Below are 20,098 nucleotides of genomic sequence, written 5' to 3' on the forward strand. Positions count from 1 at the left end.
GGTGGCCTTGGGGATAGCTTTGTGGACATCCTGAAGGTGGAATCACTGGGACTTGCTTAGAGCAAATGGCAGGTGTGAGGGGTCAAGAGACCCTCTAAAGCTCGGTCCTGACTTTCTGAGATTAAGAGGAATGGAAGGGAGCAGGTGTATCAAAAAAAAAAAAAAAAAAAGGTGGGGAGGGGGTAAGAAGTTAAGAAGTTGGCTGCACTGTATTAGATTGCAGACAATTCTATCACTGAGTGAAAAAATTAAGTACAGAATAGCAAATGCAATAGAATTCTATTCAAATAAAATGATATATATACCCATTCAATCTCTATTTGCAAATGTCTCCGGTTGATTTTGTATTTTTTACCTGATGGTGCAGGGTTGGAGGGGCACCAGCACCATCCAAAGCCGAGGCCCCCAGCCAAGGTCGGTTTCAGGTCTGGAGGAGTGACTATAACCACAGTTCCACTGCCATCTCTCCAGAGACCTCAGAGACATCCCATTTCTCAGATGGCCGGAATTGGGGCCTCAAAGTGAGCCCTACATAAACTTGCAAGTCAACAAGGATATGCCTTCAAATTCATGCCCGAATTCTCTGAACCCAACATGGGAGCACCCAAATACATAAGACAGTTAATAACAAACATAAAAGAACTAATCAATAATAATACAACTATAGTAGGGGACTTTAATGCCCCTCTTACATCTGTGGACACGCTTCTAAGCAGAAAACCAACAAGGAAACAATGGGTTTGAATGCCACAGAGGACCAGATGGATGTAACAGATATATTCAGAAAATTTCATCCTCAGACAGCAGAATGCACATTCTTCTTGAGTGCACATGGAACATTCCAGAACAGATCACATATTAGACCACAAAACAGGCCTCAGCAAATTAAAAGGGTCGAAGTCATACCAAGCATCTTTTCTAACCACAACACTATGAAACAAGAAGACGAGCACAAGAAAAAAATTGGAAACAGCACAAATACATGGAGGTTAAAGAACATCTTAGTAAAGAATGAATGGGGCAGCCAGAGAATCAAAGAAGAAATTTAAAAGTTCATGGAAACAAATGAAAATGAAAACACAGCAGCCCAAAACCTTTGGGATGCGGCAGAAGGCAGTCCTAAGAGGGAAGTTTATAGCAATACAGGCCTAGCTCAAGAAGCAAGAAAGATCTCAAACAACCTAAGCTTGCATCTAAAGGAGCTAAAAAAAAGAACAACAAATGAACCCTGGATCCAGAATAATGACCCTGGATCCAGAAAGGGAATAATAAAGATTAGAGTAGAAGTAAATGATATAGGAACTAAAAAAACAATAGAGCAGATTGATGAAACCAGGAACTGGTTCTCTGAAACAAATCAATGAAGAGGGCCTCCTGGTTGGCTCAGGTCATGATCTCACGGCTTGTGGGTTCAAGCCCTGCATCAGGCTTGCTGCTGTCAGCGCAGAGCCCACTTTGGATCCTCTGACCCCTCTCTCTCTCTCTCTCTCTGCCCTTCTCCTGCTCGTGCTTGGTCTCTCTCTGTCTCTCTCTGTCTCTGTCTGTCTCTCTCTCTCTCTCTTGTAAGTGTCCGACTTCGGCTCAGGTAATGATATCATGGTTTGTGGGTTCGGGCCCCATATCAGGCTCTGTGCTGACAGCTCAGAGCCTGGAGCCTGCTTTGGAATCTGTATCTCCCTCTCTGTTCCTCCCCTACTCACACTCTGTCTCTCTCTCCAAAAATAAATAAAGATTAAAAAAAAATGTAAGAAGCTTCTGCACAGCAAAGGAAACAATCAACAAAACTAAAGGACAACCTACTGAATGGGAGAAGATATTTTCAAATGACATGTCTGATAAAGGGTTGAATCTAAACTATATGAAGAACTTATACAAGTCAACGCCAAAACAAACAAACAAACAAACAAACAAGTAATCCAATAAAAAGTGGGCAGAGGACACGAACAGACATTTCTCCAAAGAATACATCCAGATAGCCAACAGACACGTAAAAATATCCTCATTATCACTCATCGTCAGGGAAGTGCAAGTCAAAAGTATGTTGAAATATCACCTCACACGTGTGAAAGTGGTTAAAAAAAAAAAAACCTCTAGAAACTAGGCCTGGCGAGGATGTGGAGAAAAAGGAAACTTCTTGCACTGTTGATGGGAACGCAAACTGGTATAGCCATTCTGGAAAACAGTATAGAGATTCCTCAAAAAGCTAAACATGGAACTACCCTACAACCCAGCAACTGTACTGCTGGGTATTTACCCAAAGAATACAAGACCACTAAATCAGAGGGGTGCACGAACCCCTTTGTTTACAGCAGCATTATTTACAGTAACCAAGATTTGGAAGCAGCCCAAGTGTCCATCGACTGGTGAATGGTTAAAGGAGATGTGGTGTGTATGCCATGGAATATCATTCATCTGTTAAAAAGAACGAAAACTTGCCATTCGCAACATGGTTGGAGCTAGAGGGTATAATGCTAAGTGAAATAAGTCAGAGAAAGACAAATACCATATGATTTCACTCATGGGTGGCATTGAAGAGACAAAACAAATGAGCGAAGGGGGAAAGAGAGAGAAGCCAAGAAACAGACTCGTATCTATGGAGAACAAACTGGATGGTTATCAAAAGGGAGGTGGGAGGGGGATGGGTGAAATAGCACTTGTGATGAGTCCCAGGTGATGAAAATAAAAACTTAGGGGCACCTGGGCGGCTCAGTCGGTTAAGCATCTGACTTGAGTTCAGGTCATGATCTCACGGTTTTGCGAGTTTGAGCCCCGAGTCGGGCTCTGTGCTGACGGCTCGGAGCCTGGAGCCTGCTTCGGATTCTGTGTCTCCCTCTGTCTCTCTGCCCCTCCCAGCTCATGCTCTGTCTCTCTCTGTCTCTCAAGAAATTAAAAAATTTTAAAAAAAAACTTAAAAACTTAAAAAAATTCATTACTGAATTCTCTAAGCATCGGTACACCCAGGTTCACCACCAGCTGAAGAGAAGAAACAGAGAATCTGGTTTTGAATTATGTTCACGTCTGCAGAATTAGTGTCAATCCCAGAGAAACCCTGAACCCAGAACCATAGACAACTGTAAACTGGTGTCAAATTGGCCAGTAGGGGGCAGGCTGGTCCCAGCCAGTGGGACAGCACCAAGGATGGCTCCTGGGTTGTGCTCCTGAAGTGCTAGGTTGCAGAGTAAAAACATCAAAGCATCGTGTCTTGATGGAGGGAACGGCTGGCTAGACTTGTTCTCTGTGGCCTTGGCTGTTTTCTTTTTTATCTCTCTTTTTTTTTTTTATCTCTCTTTTCTTGGCTGTTTTCTTGACTGTTGTCTTTATTGAACAAGAGTTGCCACCATTTATGGAGGATATATTACGTACTAAGGTCTGGCCTCAGTATTTCTATCTGCGTTAGAGACAGTTATTTGCACCCATTGGTGGAGGAAGAGAGATTCAGAGAGGGGCAGTAACTACTTCAAGGTCACACAGCCTATCCCTGGTGAAACTGGAATTCTAAGGCATGGCTGCCAGTGCTCTTGAACCTTTCACTATGCTGTCCCAGCACCCAGGAATGCACTGCTCATTTTATACTTTGTAATACATTCTGGACACCCGGCCTCCTAGTGCAGCTGGAGGAAGCCTTGCAGAGAATCACTGTTTTCACTGCAGAATCTGTCATTCCAAAGACATCCCACAGCTGAAGTAAGAGGGCAGCCTGCTAGAGCGGTCCCCAAAGTGTGTTCCCCAGACCAGCAGCATCCGCATCACCTGAGAACTTGTTAGAAATGGGACTTCTCAAGCCCACCCGAGACCTACTGAGCCACAAACTCACAGGACAAGAACCCCACCCCTGCCCAGCGATGCTGATGCTGCTTAAATTGGAGAAGCGAGCTGAGGCGGGGATGTGGGAAAAAGAGCCTCCCTGCCTCAGTTTCTCTCTCCTTTCCACTCCTTTGGAAAAGATTGGGCCATCCTCCACCCTGGCCTAACCGGGGCCGCGGCTACTGGTCGTGCAGCCCAATTTATTAATCTGGTTACAAATGCTGTAGTCTGATTTTTGACCACTTAATCTGGTTCTAGTTCTTCCGGTGACCGTAGTGTTTACAGCCACTTTTTAATCTGTGAGTGTGGAAGGCGAGGGAGCACTGACTGGTACGGGCAGCCACAGGCCTTGGGTCTGTTCAGTCCCAGCCTCCACCTCCCCAATTGCCTGGAAAGGACTAGATATGTCTTGGGGCTTAAGTGATGGAATACACGTGGGGTGCAGAGGGCACCTGCCTTGCATCCAGGCTCCAGGTGAATAATGCACTCCCAGCCCCCAACCACAGTCCACACCTTCACCCCCTGAACCTCTAAATAGGTTAGTTTATATTCAAAAAGGACTTTGCAGATGTGGCTAAGGATTTGAGATGGAGGGGGGGGGCATTATCCTGGATTATCCAGGGCCCAATGTAATGACAAAGATCCTCCTGAGAGGGAGGCGGAGACAGACGTCTCATTGATGCTCTGGAAACAGAGAGAAGGGCCATGCGTCGAGGCATATAGGTGTCCCTTCGAAGCAGGAAAAGACAAGGAACCCAGTCACCCCTAGAGTTTCCAGACCAACTCATAGTGGACTTCTCACCTCCGGAACCTCAAGAGAATAAGTTTTAAGCGGCTAAGTTTGTGGTGTTTGTTACAGCAGCAGTAGGAAACCCATACACCAGCTTTCTGGGCTCTTAACAGACCTGCCAAGCTCCTTCCCAACACGGAGCCACACACACAGGCTATTCCTGCAGCCTGGGCCGCCCCTCCCCCTTCCCCACCTGCCCCTGCACGAGGCCAGTCCCCTCAATGTCCCAGCCTCAGCCTAAATGTCCCTTCTTCGGGGTAGGCTTCCCTGATATCCTGTCCCCATGCCCCCATTATTGCTCTTAAGGCTTCCCTTCACTTCAGCACCCCTGCCCCCACTGATCTCCCTGATGACCCCTTGGTCCCCAAAGTCCCGAGTTCCATACACCTGTCTCCAACTTCTCTCTATCCTGTCCTGTATTGGTTGAAGAGCCCTCTCCTCTGCCTGATGGAAGGTTCTGTATTGGCACCAGCTCCACCAGATCTCAAAGGATGTTTACGGGATGAATGAGTGGCTCCTGGAGGGGTGAGGAAGTCCAGCTGGGCGCCAGCCCACAGCTGTCACTCGGAAGCTCTTCTGGCACAACATCCTTTATTCCTCTTCCTCTTCTGGCCCATCCCTCATTCAACAAACATGACTCAGCACCTCACAGGTAGCGCCAGGCTCTGACTTCAGGAATCTTCGAGTCTCGTAGGGAAGACAAGGTCATTGAACAGACTCTTGGAGAAATGAGTGACGGCTCTGAAGTGTGCTGAGGTCAATCTAGGGAAGCCTGGAGCCAGCAGGCGTCCCTGGCAGGGAGAGTCCGAACCCAGTCTTCCTCCACTTTGAGTCACATTACCTGTGGCACAGAATTAAAGTCAACCACACACACGTGCCCCTGAGCCACCCGCACGGCGGAGCGGATCGACGTGTCCAGCTGGTCCCAAGGGTTCCTGCTGGCATTTCTTTGAAAAGACAGTTTTGCACCAGAGCTAAGCATGCTTGCTCTGTGACCAGCCTGCCTAGGACTCATTCCCCATGCAACTGCAGACCAGGCGGTTAATCTCTATGGTCTGTTCCCTCATCTGTAAACAGAAATGACACTTATAATCCCTATTGGGGCATGTACTATATAGATGGTGGTGGTGACAAGGCAATGAGATAATCTAAATTAGGCCCAGATCCCGGGCCTTCAACCCAGAATAAATATTAACTTGGGTTTTTCCCCGCCCCAGCTTGTTTTTTTGTTTTTTTTTTTTTTCTTGATTATTTGCTAGAATGTGGTAGCAGGTGCCAAAAATGTAAGGAAAAGCATCACGGAAAATACTTCTACGCATTCCTTTTTCTCCAAAGCAGAGAAAACAACCGTTTGTCGTAGCAGATGTGAGATGGGCTGGCAGAGACTCAGAATTGCGTTGATGCACCGCCATGGACAGATGGCCGGGTTCTAAAGTATGGAGGAGCAGAAAAGCGACTTCCTCCCTGATGCTGACAGAAGGATTCTAGGTGGGCTCGCTTTTCCCTGAGTCAGAAGTGAGAGGGCCTGGGTGGCTCTGTCAGTTAAGCTCCTGACTCTTGATTTCATCTCAGGTCATAATTTCACAGGCTCGAGCCCCGTGTCAGGCTCCTAACGTGGGATTCTCTCTCTCCCTCTCTCTCTGCCCCTCCTCCCCTCCCTCTCTTGCTCTCAAAAATAAACAAATAACTTTTTAAAAAAAGAGGTGGGAGAAGCCAAGATCTTGGAAGAATAAGGGGTCTTTGGACATCAGGATGGGCTGGGGTCTGGATGGAGGTCCACCCTGCGGACGGGGGTTGGGGAGAGCAGCTATATGGAGGCTCGAAGTGTGGAACTGGACTGGGTCGTGGTGAGTGGGGTACAGCGTGGGTCCAGAGAGGAGCCCCCAAAGAGACAACAATTTATTCATCCGTCCAGCCAAGGAAATTCAGCACCAACTCTCCACGGAGCACTGCACCTACAATAATGAATGCAGATCATCAGGGTGGAGGCATCAGGCAGGGAAGGCCACGCAGAGAAAGCAGGCTATAACCATCCAACTGTGTCAGTGAGAGAGGACAGAGGAGGCCGGCCACTCTCAACCAGAGGCTGGACTCCACGCCAGGTGGCAGAACATGCCTCTAGGGACTCCATCCTGGGCGAGGACAGCACCAAGTCCCTGAGCCAGGACAGCGCCCTGTCCTTCTGTCCGGGGGTCCATCCTTGTTCCAAGACACTCACTGAAAAAGCCCCCATTCCCTGGAGCGCCTGGGTGGCTCAGCCAGTTAAGCGTCTGACTTCAGCTCAGGTCATGATGTCTCGGTTCATGGGTTTGAGCCCAGCATCGGGCTCTGTGCTGACCTCTCTCTCTGCCTCTCCCCTGCTTGTGCTCTGTCTGTCTCTCTCTGTCTCTCAAAAATAAATAAATGTTAAAAAAAATTCTTTACATAAATAAATAAAAAATCCCCCATCCTCAAACTCAACTCTGGAAAAGATTTGAGAGCTCGGAGGTGGAGGGGAGATGCTGTGTGTCTCCCTTCTTCTGAGCCCCTGGGGAGACAACGGCGTGCTGGGCACCCCCCTCCCCCCTTCCCCCCCCCCCCCCCCCCCACGGATGGCCAGCTCCTGCAGGGTGCCTGCCCTCCCCATAACCACATTCGACCCTTCCCTGGAGTTCTGCAGCGGGTCTCGTGGTCAGACCCCCTTCTCCATGGACCAGACACTCCTGGAGGGCGTCTATGCGGTGAGAACCTGCAGGAATCACGTCACCTCTCTGGGCCTCAGTTCCCCCTCACGTGAAAGGCCGGGGGAGGAACTTAAGAGTCCTGACATTCTGCAGAGTTGTGCATATAGCTGTCACTCCATTGCCTGGAAGAGCTTTAATTATGGGATGGAAAAGAAAGGAGCCTGAGGGTTTGGAGGACACAGACCATGAACTAGGGGCCTCGGCCGGCCGGATTTAGCACTCTGGGTGTGTCTGCAGCCACCTGCGGCCTGGCGGGTCCAACAGCACATTGGGGCTCCGGTCGGACCCACCTGCACAGCCCGTGGCCGTTCTCAGAAGCGCGGGACAGGGTGCAGGCGAGGGGGAGGGACAGGGATGGCGTGCTCCCGCCGGGACATGGCACACAGCGGCGGTCTCGGGTAGGACGAGGTGTAAATGCTCTCCCTCGGGGCAGCCCTGGGCGTGAGCCACCTCTGCTTCAGCTGCTCATAGAGTCCATAGTTGGTAGGGGGAGCTGCAAGAGAAACCGGGGTCTGCGTGAACGGGACCGGGCGTAGACTGGCCGGGGGACAGCGCGGCGGGGGCCCTGGGGGTTTCCCGGAGCGAGGCTGGCCGGGCTCCGGAGGGAAGAAGGGCTTGCGGGGGGCCGGCTCCCTGTGTCCTCAGGAGGGACCAGGCGCCGGTCTGTGGGCCTCGGAGAAGTCAGCGCCGTGACTGGTTAAGGATGGAGGGGAGCGTCCTGCCCCAGCGGCGAAGCGAGCAGTGCAGGCGTGCGAAGGCCGATGTCGAGGACAAACCCCAGGGTAACGGGGCGTGGCGCGCAGCTCACCATCGGACCCCTTTGCGTGGAAGGGTGGGAGTACAAAGCATAGGGTGCAGAGAAAGAGGCATGGAAAGAGGCAAGGTGCAGCTTGAAATGTAAATCAGATCAAGGCCCTCTCTTACAAAAATCACTCCAAAGTCCTAGTTCCGCTGGAAGGACACGGCCCCCCTCCTCACTGTGGCCTCCGAGCCCTGATGTGGTCTTCCCGTACTCCTGCCTTTTCACTTGCCATTCCCTTGCCTGGAATGCTCTCCCACCCCACCCCCCCATTCCTGTATGGCTCCCTCCTTCTCGACTCAGCTATCTCTCCCACAAAGACCATCCGGCATCATTCCACCCGAAGGAAATTCACAAACACCCGCCTCATTTTCTGTTGCTTACCTATAAGTTTTCTTCATGACGCACATCCCTGTCCAAAATTACCGTATTTACTAGATCTTAAGGTATCTTATGCATGCATGGCGTCTGATCTGAGACCCACTGGAATGACGACTCCCCAAGGGCAGGAATTTCTCCCCTGTGTGTCACTCCTGTGTCCTCAGGTGCTCCCGCAGGGCAGGGCCCCTGGGAAGTAACAGTCCCCATTTAGCACAGCTGCCTGATCCGAACGTGCAGCGGTGTTGTTCCTGCCACCTGTGCTCAGGTGACCATGTTTCCATGGTGCACGCAGGTGAGGGCTCCAGTGCACGGCCAGCGTCACCTCTGTGTCAGGGGGCGGGGGCAGGCAGCAGCCCTGGGGGGAAACGGGATTCTCCCGCTTTCGGGTCATTCTGATGCCCTCGCTGCGCGTCTTTCAGCCTGTGCCCGGCACACCTCAGCCCTACGCGGCTGTGGACCCCTCGCAGCCCACTACAGGGGGGAAATCCTGAATTATACAAATACCAAGAAGGGGGAAGTCTGCTTTCTCCGGGAGCCACAGCAACTTGTGTCCACTCCAGGTGCGACGCGGGGGCAGGCTGGGGTTGTAATTATGCCGGTTGTAATGGTCGTCATATGTGCTAATCAGATGGCGGTGTGAGGGCTCCTGGTGGTGCGTCAGCAGGTGTTTGTACGGGAGCCCCTGGAAGGACAGACACAGCGGGTGTGTTACTGGTCAGAGCAAGGCATCCACGGGGCGGTGGACGGAGGCAGAAACTGTTGCCACCGAGGCTCGTGGTGCTGATGGCGAGGAGGCCTCCACGGGCCGGCGGCGAGGGTCTGCCGCCTGGGCCCTCAGGGCCACCAAACGGGAGACGCGGTTGTCTGGCCCACCTGACACAGCTCACCTTCGCACACACATTCCATCTTGGCTGCAGTCCGTTCTCCGTATGAGGGCCCCCAACCCATGCCAAGTCAATTCATCCCTAGAATGGGCAGTGGGGACACATTAAAATGAAAGTCAGGACTTCCAGCTGAATGGGAAGAGTCAGAACCATCTCAGTGCTGCCCTGTGATCTGAAATTATACCCTTTGATTTGTCTCGAGTCTCATCCATCCAAGTGCCTATTTCCATGGCGAGAGAAAGACGTTGAATACCGAGCCTGACATATGCACCTTGTATTTCAATCAGTTACTATGGGAAGAATCAGAGCATGTCCCATAAATTGCCTTCTCCTGCAAAGGATTTATGGCTCCCTCAGCTGGAAACTTGGGGAGCGATTTCTTTGGTGGGGGTTATTTACAAGGAGAAGAAAGCCATGTTCTCCTTATTCTGGGACGTTTGCCTGCATCAGTGCTTTTCCTAAGAAAATCCTCTTGGCCCTGCAAGGGAATCTTGGAGGACTGGGCTGATTTACAGGGGAAGATAATGTGGATTTCCATGCCTGTTCTCTTGTCTGGACCAAACAGGGAGGTCTGTGTCTGCTATGGTCTGGAAACGCTGACTGCACATAATATTTCAAGTTAGTGGTTCCATAAATAAGTCAGATCACAATGCCGAAGGGAGACAAGGGGGGAGGCACAGACATTAAGCAGGGGTTCCCAAGATCCGTATCACTGGGTGCCCAGAGTACATTTCCAGCGCCAGGGAGGGCACATTGGCGGGGGGGGGCGGGGTCCCATGAACCAAGGGAAGTGTTGGGGGGGGCATCACGGCAGGGAAAGGAGGAAAGCCACAAGTTCCTCTTGGTTTGGGGTGTGGCCCTGCTGTCTGGATTATGTACCTAGGATTTTTGTTTTGATCAGGTATGGTCAGGTGGCAGAGAGGGAGACAACTGCCTTTGAAAGAAACAGTTTTGAAAGACATGCCACACCACATGGGGCCACATTAGGGAAACACCCAGAAGGAGAGGATGAGAGAGAGCATGACCCAGGTTGTCCATGTGGTTTCCAAGGGAAGGAACAGGTGAGGCAGGATAGTCAAGTTTGAGTTGAGGATTACAGAGTTTGAATGATTTCAGCAGGCTCTGGGCTATAGGGGTGCCCACTCTTGTTGGTGCCAGGCCCTGGAGTGATTTGGGGCAAAAGGATATTGACTTGGCATAGAAGCGTTAGATAAAAGAGGTGGTTGGGATATGGGCTCTGGGTTGGTTGCTTTGTATCCTACAAGCTTGTTTATAGGCAAGTTGTGTACTATCTCTAGGAATTAGCAAGCCCTGGGAAGGCAGTCTCTCCAGGATCAGCAAGGCCCCTAAGATGTCAAGCCATCTAAAATACAAAACATAGGGGGCGCCTGGGTGGCTCAGTTGGCTAAGCGTCTGACTCTTGGTTTTGGCTCAGGTCATGATCTCACGGTTCATGAGTTCGAGCCCCGCATCGGGCTCTGCACTGACAGTGGGGAGCCTGCTTGGGATTCTCTCTCTCCCTCTCTGCCCCTCCCCCACTCACTCTCTCTTTCTCTTTCTCAAAAATAAATAAATAAACTTTAAGAAATTAATAAAATAAAATAAAATACAGGACATAGAAAATTTGGTTAATACACCTGCCTAGGGGCAAAGCACAGGGAAAACAGGAAGGGGGTTTTCCCTGGGGAATGCTAACCCCATCTATCCAAAGTCAATTTGAAGGGAGATCAGCATTTGCCTAAGAAGGGGGAGGTGTGAGGTGGGGGATGGGAGAGGTGCAGAATGAAATCCACAGAACAGCCGACGGACTGAAACGGCTGTTCAGAAGCAGCGCTGTGTCCAGGGTCCCTGGCACACAGATATTTGAACAGAGTCCTTAGAAGCGAATATCTGATTGCTTGGTTCTATTTTGTGTATATGTTGGCAGGGGGCTTCTTAATTTTAAACAGACTGTGTGTGTGTGTGTGTGTGTGTGTGTGTTTATCTCATCAGGGTTTGTTATGAGTCCAAAGAGAGGACACCTAATGTGTATTGAGAACTAGCCTAAGTACTTATGTATTGATAACTGGGGACCAGGATCCCCAGATCATGGGTTTTTATTTTGACTTCCTTACATTAACAGGCATTTGGCACGCTAGTGGCAAAGGCTAGCACCTCCAGACCATCAGCAGGGTCTGTGGATGCCAGCGTGCTCCAGGAAAGTCAGTGCAATCCAAAGATGCCAGGATTGTCCAGAGATGCCAACACAGCCCAGCGGTGCCAGCACAGAGCTGAAAATTTGCTGCTATTTATACTAAGATGGACCCCCAAAATGCAGAAGACAGAGTCAACTCCAACAGATAGCGTAAAGGAATATGAAGATACTTCTTGCTTGATTTACAGACCGGCCACCTGCTTTGTCCCTTACCAACCAGCCAAACGGTTTTGGACAAACCATTGACCACACCTGGGACACCTTTTTATCTGAAAAGGAGGTTGCTGGGCTGAACTATCTCTCAGATCCCTTCCAGCTCCAAAATGCTTCCATCTGACAATGTCCACCCCTCACTGTGGGCCCCCACCCTGAGTTTAGGCAGGTAAGGGTTAGATGGGTCATGGTGGGGGACGTGTCCTGAGGATGCAGTGCCCTGCTTCCTGCTCTGGAGGCCTGTGACACAATGACGCACATAGGCCCTCAATGAGTGAGAGAGGACAGAATGGCCCTTGATTTTATACAAAAGAACAGGAAGTTGGGGCATAGATGATGCAAAACACTGCCGTTCAAGCATCACCGCTACTTGTTTTTGCAGGACCTCCCCGATTTCCTCACTATGTTCACCTAATTCAGTATTTACCCTTTGCCTACCTCCTGTTGGGAAAGTGTGGGGGAACGGGGAAAATGATCCAAGAAAGTGCTGGGGTACAGGGCAGAGGGAATGCTACTGGCTTGAGATTTGGTGGGTTGTAAATAAAGGTGAATGCCATCAGTGGCCCCCGGGTGGGGGAGGATGCCCGCGAGACTGCTCCTGTGTCCCCAGAGGGAACCGAGCCTAGAAGGAGGTGGTGTCTCCTGAGCTCTGGAGGGGATCCCAGGCCTGAGTGTGGGGCCCCCACCTCCCCCACTTACCTCCACTCTCCTCTTGCCATACCACCTGGAGATCTGGTCGGGTCTGTGGCCCGGGAAGGGGACATACTCTTTTCTGTAAATGGACTGAGGTGTTTCCTCCATGGCTTTGGTGAACTGAAAAAGACCAAATACTCAGGATAACTTCTGTGATGCACCTTCTCATGCTTCTGTAGTGTCCCCTCCCCTCCTGGGCTACGGGAGGCTGGGAAGAGGGAGGATAGACACGACCCCAGGGCAACAGCCTACACAAGCCGGGCTTCATTTTGCCCCCTCCCTCCCAGAGCTTGGAAAGGAACATGCTCAGGCCATTGGCACCCCACTGCCCAGACCCACGCCTCAGGAAAGCTGTTCCTTGGGTCACCCGACCACTTGTCATGGTCTGCACCTGTTCCCTTTGTCCTCTCTCTCCCCGCTATCCACTCCTGCTAGCCTCCTTCTTTTCTTCTTGTTTTCCTCGCTCTTCCCAGTTCCACTCTTTTTCCCCCCATTATCTTATGTCTCCTGGTTCAGTTCTTAAATATTGATTGTGGTAAAATATATGTAACAAAATTTACCATTTCAACCATTTTTATGCACACGGTTCAGGAGCATTAAGTACATTGATATGGTTGTACAGCCATTAACACCATCAGTCTCCAGAACATCATCTTCTCACACTAAAACCCTGAACCCGTTAAATGGCTCCCTCCCCAGCCCCTGGCATCCCCCATTCTACTTTCTGTCTCTATGAATTTGACTCCTCTAGGGAGCGCACACAAGTGGAATCCTACAGTATTTGTCCTTTGGGGCCTGGCCTATGTCACTTAGCATAGTGTCTTCGAGGTAGGATTGTCTTCCTTTTCAAGGCTGAATACTGTTTCGTTGTATGTATATGCTACCTTTTGCTTACCCATCCTACCTTTGGGCTGCCTTGAATAATGCTGCTACACACATAATGTATGAACCTCTCTCTTCCAGATCCTGGTTTTAGTTCTGATGGTTATAAACCCAGAACTGGAGTTGCTAGATGATATGGTTGTTCTATGTGTACTGTTTTTAGCAACTGCCATAGCTTCTGTCTCCCACAGCAGCTATACCGTTTTACATTCCCACTAGCAATGTACAAGGGTTCTGATTTCACTTACATCCACACCAACGCTTATTATTTTCTTTTTCTTTCTTTTTTTTCAATATTAGCCATCTTAATGGGTGTGAAGTGGTATCTTGCGGTTTTGACTTGCTTTTCCCTAATGACCAGTGATGTTGAGCATCTTTTCATGTGCTTTTTGGCCATTTGCATAACTTGGAGGAATATCTTTTCCAGTTTTTTCCCCATTTTTAATTGTTCGTTTGCTTTTTTGCTGTTGAACTTTAGGACTTCTTTATATATTTTGGATATTAATCCTTTATCATATGTAATATTTGCAAACATATTCTCCCATTCCATGGGTCACCTTTTCACTCTGTTGATAGTGTTCTTTGATGCCTAAAAGACTTCAATTTTGATGAAATCCAATTTATCTATTTTTTTCTTTTGTTACCTATGATTTTGGTGTCCTATCCAAGAAATCATTGCTAAATCCAATGTCATGAAGTTTTCCTCCTATGTTTTCTTCTAAGAGTTTTACCATTTTAAGTCTTACATCTAACTTTTTGATCTGTTTTGAATTAATTTCTGTATGTGGTGTAAGATAAAGGTCCAACTTCATTCTCTTGCATGTGGATATGCAGTTTTCCCAACACCATTTGTTGAAAACACTGTTTTTTCTCCATTGAATGATCCCTGTTGAAATCATTTGACCAGATATGTGAGGACTTACTTCTGAGCTCTTTATTTTATTCCATTGGTTTATATTACTGCCTTTATGCCCATATATCAATATTTGGTTACTGTAGTTTGTAATAATTTTTGAAATCGGAGAATGTGAATCCTTCAACTTTGTACTTCTTTTCAAGATTGTTTTGACTATTCTTGAGAATGGTCTCTTGAGATTCCAAGTGAATTTTAGGGTGGATTTTTTAATTTCTGCAAAAAATATCATAAGGATTGCATTGCATGTGTAGCCATTTTGGGGTGGTATTGACATCTTAATGATATTAAATCTTTCAATCCATGGACATAGGAGATATTTCCATCTATTGGCATAAACTTCCATTTCTTTCAGTCATATTTTGTAATTTTCATTGTATAGGTCTTTTGCTTCTTTGGTTAAGTTTATTCCTAACTATTTTATTCTTTTTGATGCTATTATAAATAGAATTTTTTAAATCCCCCTTTTAGATAGTTCATTTTTAGTGTATAGAAATGCAACTGACTTTTGCAATTTGATTTTTGTATCCTGCTACTTTGATGAATTCATTTATTAGTTTTGACAGGTTTTTCTGGGTTTTTTTGTTGTTTGTTTTGTCTCTGTATGTGTGGTCTCTAAGGTTGGTACATATAAGATCCCATCATCTGCAAACAGAGATAATTTTACTTCTTCCTTTCCAATTTCTTGTTATTTCTTTTTCTTGCCTAATTGCTCTGGCTAGAACTTTTAATACTATGTTGAATAGAACTGGCAAAGCAGGCATCCTTGTCTTATTCCTGATCTTAGAGGAAATTATTTTTGGGTTATTTACCACTGAGTACGATGATAGCTGTGGGCTTTTCATTTATGGCCTTTGTTATGTTATAGTAGTAAAATACTGAGTAGAGTTCACAAGAAAAGCCATCTAGTCATGGATTTTCATTTGGGAGATTTTTTTTAAACGTTTATTTGTTTATTTTTTGAGAGAGAAGGAGAGAGAGAATCCCAAGCAACCTCCTCACTGACAGCACAGAGCCCGGTGCGGGGCTCAATTCCACAAACCATGAGATCATGACCTGAGCCAAAATCAAGAGTCGGACACCTAACCAACTGAGCCACCTAGGCGCCCCAGGAGATGTTTTTATTACTGGATCAATTTGCTCACTAGTTCTAGAACTATTCAAATTTTCTATTTCTTTGTGACCCTTTCTTCAATATGTACTCTCCTTATTTGGTTCTTGTAACAGTTTTTGACTTAAAGTCTACTTTTTATGATGTTGGTATAGCCATGCCACTCTCTTTTGATTGTTATTTGTATGGATATCTTTTTTCACTTCCAACCTACGCATGACGTTAGATCTAAAGACTGTCTCATATGTGTCATATACTTGCATCCCAGGTTTGCGTTTTTCCCCCCATTTGCCAATCTATGTCTTTTGGTTGAAAGTTTAATCTATTTACATTTAAAGTAATGACTGTCAGGGGAGGACTTCATTTAACTACTTTGTTATTTATTTTGTTACAGGGTTTTTGGTCCCTCATTTCTTCCATTACTACTTTCATTTGTGTAGTTGACTTTTTGTAGTGACACATTTTTATTTTCTTCTCGTTTCCTTTTGTGTATACTCTGGAGATATTTTCTTTGTAGTTATCATAGAGATTGCATATGATATCCTAAACTTATAATAATCTTTTTAATAATCTACTTTAAACTGGTACCAACTTGACTCAGCTCAAACATAAAAACTGTGCTCCTGTACAGCCCTGCCATCTCCCATTTTATGTTACTGATGTCATAAATGGCATCTTGATATATTTTGTACACATTAACATGGATTTATAATTATTTTTATGCATTTGGTCTTTAAATCCCATAAAAAAAAGTGGAGTTACAAACCAAAATCACAATAATAGTGGTTTTTATATTTGTTCATGTGTTTAACCTGTACCAGAGGTCTTTATTTCATATGACTTTGAGTTACTGTCTAGCATTGCTCTGTTTCTTACAGGGCAGGCTTAGTGGTCATGAACTCCTTCTGCTTTGGTTTATCTGGGGATGTTTTTAGTTTCTCCTTCATTTCTGAAGGACAGTTTTGGTAGCTATAGTATTCTCAGTTGATAAGTTTTGTGGATTTTTTTTTTTTTTTAGCACTTTAAATATATCACCCCACCCCTTTCTGGACTACATGGTTTCTGCTGAGAAATTTACAGATAATCTCATAAAGGCATCTTTGTACAGTGATGAGTCATTTTGATTTTGCTGCTTTCCAAATTCTCTCTTTGTCTTTGATTTTCAACAGGTTGAGTATAATATGTCTTTGTGTGGGTCTCTTTGGATGTATCTTTTTGCAATTCACTGAGCTTCCTGGATTTGTATCTTTTCTCCAAATTTAGGAATTTTTCAGCCATTGTTTCTTCAAATACTCTCTCTACTCCTTTCTCTTTTTTCTCCCATAATGTGTATACTGGTCTGCATAATGGTGTCTCATAAGTCCTTAGACTCTGTTCACATTTCTTTCTTTCTTTTTTTTTTTTTTTTTTTTTTTTTTTTTGGTCTTCTCAGACTCAAGAATTTCAAATGATCTCTCTTCAAGTTCTCCGAACACCTCTAGTGAATTTTTTCAATGTAGTTATTGAATTTTTCAGCTGCATAATTTCTATTTGATTTCTTTTTATAATTTCTATTTTTTATTGATATTCTTATTTTGTTCATATATCATTTTCCTGATTTCCTTTAGTTCCTTTGTTCATGTCTTCTTTAAGCTCTTTAAGCATATTTAAGACTTTTAAGTTTTTGTTTAGTCCTTCTGATGTCTGTCTTTCCCCAGGGCAGTTTTCCCCACTTGGTTTTCTTCCCTTCGGCGGGCCATGTTTGACTATTTCTTTGTATGTCCTGTAATTTTTTGTTGAACGTGGACATTTGTAAAAACAGCCCCCTCTCATAGTCTTTGCAAACTGGCTCCATTTAAGGGAAGATCTCCACTAATTAACAGGGCATGTTCTGAGGCTTGGAATCAGCCTGATATGAAGGAAGGCTTAAGTTCTCAGGAGTTTTCTGAGCATGCATCTCGCCTGGGCCCGTGTGTGTGTGTGTGTGTGTGTGTGTACCTTTGTATTTAGTCTGTATTCACAGCTACTTTAAAATGCCTTACTTTCCCAAAGAGTGTCTCCCCTGCTTCTTCTCAAGGCCCTTTATGTTCCGTTGTATTCCTCTACCTGTAATCTCAGGCCTCAGACCTTCACTGGTTTGTAGTCCCCTGGCAACTTTTGCTCACTGTAACCAGTCTGCTTTCAACAGCCTTTCTTGGCCTGAAACATGAACTATGACACTTTTCCCCATCTGAGCTCTGAGTCAAGCAAAACAGAGACCAGTTCTTTAGGCAGCCTCCAGACAGATTAAAACGTTGCCCCATTCAATAGCCAAAGTACGGCAAGAGCTCAGATGTCCATCAACTGACGAATGGATAAAGAAGATGTGGTTTATATACACAATGGAATACTACTTGGCAACGAGAAAGAATGAAATCCTCTCATTTGCAACAACGTGGATTGAACTGTAGGGTATTGTGCCAAATGAAATAAGTCAGTGAGAGAAAGACAGATACCATATATTTCCATTCATATGTGGAACTTGAGAAACTTAACAGAAGACCATGGCAGAAGGGAAGGGGAAAAATAGTTTCAAACAGATGGGGAGGCAAACCATAAGAGACTCTTAAATACAGAGAACAAACTGAGGTGGATGGGGGGCGGTGGGGGAGAGGGGAAAATGGGTGATGGGCATTGAGAAGGGCACTTGTTGGGATGAGCACTGGGTGTTGTATGGAAGCAATGAATCACGGGAATCTACCCCTGAAACCAAGAGCACACTGCGTACACCGTATGTTAGTTAACTTGACGATAAATTACATTAAAAAAATAAAAATAAAAAGTTGGATGTCCAAAAAGTAAAAAAATAAAAAAATAAAATTTTAACTCTCTTTTCCTCTTTGCAGAAAAAAAAAAATGTGCCTCTACTCTCTCTGGGCTCAAGGGAGGGGGAATGGCCGCTAAGCCACTGCTTCTCTGAAACTGAACTATGCTGTTCTAAGGAGAGAATGGGGAAAAAAAGCAACTAAAAATACCTTAGAATTTCCTACCATTTTGAATGTGACTTTTTCTAAACTGGGCCTTTTTCTGTTCACTGTGGACCTTTAACTATTTCCCAGAGCTCTTGTATAGTTGTTTTAGACAGGCCATAGTTGTTTCTTAAGTGTTTCCATGGGAGAATAAGGAGCTGGAGCTTCTCGTCTACCAGGTTTCTGATATCACTCCAACTCTGCTCTCTTTATGCAATCTCTTCTAAGTATAGGACCAACCCATAGTATTCCTGGATACTACCTCACCCACAAGAGCCTGGAGGATTGCTCAGCCAGTTCTTCTTGCCCTTGGAGCTTCTCTTACACACACCCTTACTCCCCAAATAAGGCCAAGTGAAATCAGAGCTAACAATGGCCATAGACCACATCTAGCCAGAGGGCTGGTGAATTCCAATGTTCTCCCCGAAAACAGTCTTTACCGATTCTCAGAAGTCACCACCAACCTTCTCCACACTTAAACCAAAGCCTCCAATTGTATTTCACTCTCTTTTCTTTGCTCATTTCCCAAGAAGAAATGAGGATGTCTACATGTCTCTGCAGACATTTAAGTGGCTCAGTCTTGATTGCCACTAATGAAGATATTTAATTTCAAGTAGGCCAATTCAGGCAAAGTATTTTTGTTGTGGCCTTAAAATACACGGGAACACCAAGAGCCCATTTGTTCTGTTTTGAAAATAAAAACTGAGGGGCGCCTGGGTGGCTCAGTCGGTTGAGCATCCGACTTCGGCTCAGGTCATGATCTCGCGGTTTGTGAGTTCGAGTTCTGCGTCAGGCTCTGTGCTGACAGCTCAGAGCCTGGAGCCTGCTTCAGTTTCTGTGTCCCCCTCTCTCTCTGCCCCTCCCCTGCTCATGGTCTGTCTCTTTCTGTCTCAAAAATAAATAAAAACATTAAAAAATTTAAAAAAAAATGAAAGAAAAACTGAAACGCACAGGCCGGGCAAGGTTGTGGAACAGGTGCCACAGAGCAGCAGCCCATCCCTGGACATCAATGTAGAAGAGTGGCAAGCCTTCCCTGGCAAGTACCACACTCTGGGAAGGGCCAGGCCAGGGAGAACGGATGTTCTTCAGGTCAAGATGCAGAGGAATTAGAGACAGGGAGCACCAGATGCCTAGAAACACTCCACTGAAAATAATGCTGTAAGGCACAGCTATATTCATACCTGTACTATCGTGTTTTCAAGCTATACCAGGGACCTTGCTGATTACTTGAATGTAACTCCTCTCCGAAGAGCACAGAGACCCTAATGCCCCATTCTTAAGATGTAACTATCTATGGCCCCTAATTTGGAAATAGTAATGACCTCACTCCTACCTCTGCCTGCCAGTCCATCCCCCAAGCCCTCTGTCCACTCTCTCCCTTTCCTTACCTTCCTCCTCTCTTCCACCCAGTTTCCAGTGAGCACTTGGGTTGAATACTTGGTCTCCACCTTCCAGCCTGGGGTAGAGAATGACTGTGGACTTACTGCAGTCAAAAACTGCATGGTAAGTGCTTGCCCCGAGTCTTTAGACTTGAGACAGTTTCAGGCTTTAGGGGTGGGTAGATGTTATGAAGTTGTTGAGTGTAGGGTGTCTTTCTCTCTTATCGTCCCAGCCACTCTTCTGAGTGGATAGAGATGACACCCTGCCAACTTCACAAAATAGATGGGCCTGAGAGTCTGCTTTCTGCCTCCAGGGAGAGGTGATGTGATCTTGGATTCCCTACT

At 46.4% G+C, this 20,098-nt stretch overlaps 1 protein-coding gene across 1 annotated transcript; it reads right to left on the reverse strand.

Moving 5' to 3' along the window:
• Nucleotides 1-6,298: 6,298 nt before the first annotated feature.
• Nucleotides 6,299-20,098, reverse strand: CFAP107 (cilia and flagella associated protein 107). The gene is made up of 5 exons (XM_049618055.1): nucleotides 19,763-20,098; nucleotides 12,488-12,601; nucleotides 9,002-9,179; nucleotides 7,608-7,810; nucleotides 6,299-6,549 (listed from the first exon to the last, which is right to left on the reverse strand). The coding sequence occupies exons 1-4, from the start codon at nucleotides 19,874-19,876 to the stop codon at nucleotides 7,629-7,631; spliced, it is 588 nt and encodes a 195-aa protein (XP_049474012.1). The 5' UTR covers nucleotides 19,877-20,098; the 3' UTR covers nucleotides 6,299-6,549; nucleotides 7,608-7,628.

The sequence above is a fragment of the Panthera uncia genome (genome assembly GCF_023721935.1).
Source record: "Panthera uncia isolate 11264 chromosome C1 unlocalized genomic scaffold, Puncia_PCG_1.0 HiC_scaffold_4, whole genome shotgun sequence".
Taxonomy (NCBI): Eukaryota; Metazoa; Chordata; class Mammalia; order Carnivora; family Felidae; genus Panthera; species Panthera uncia.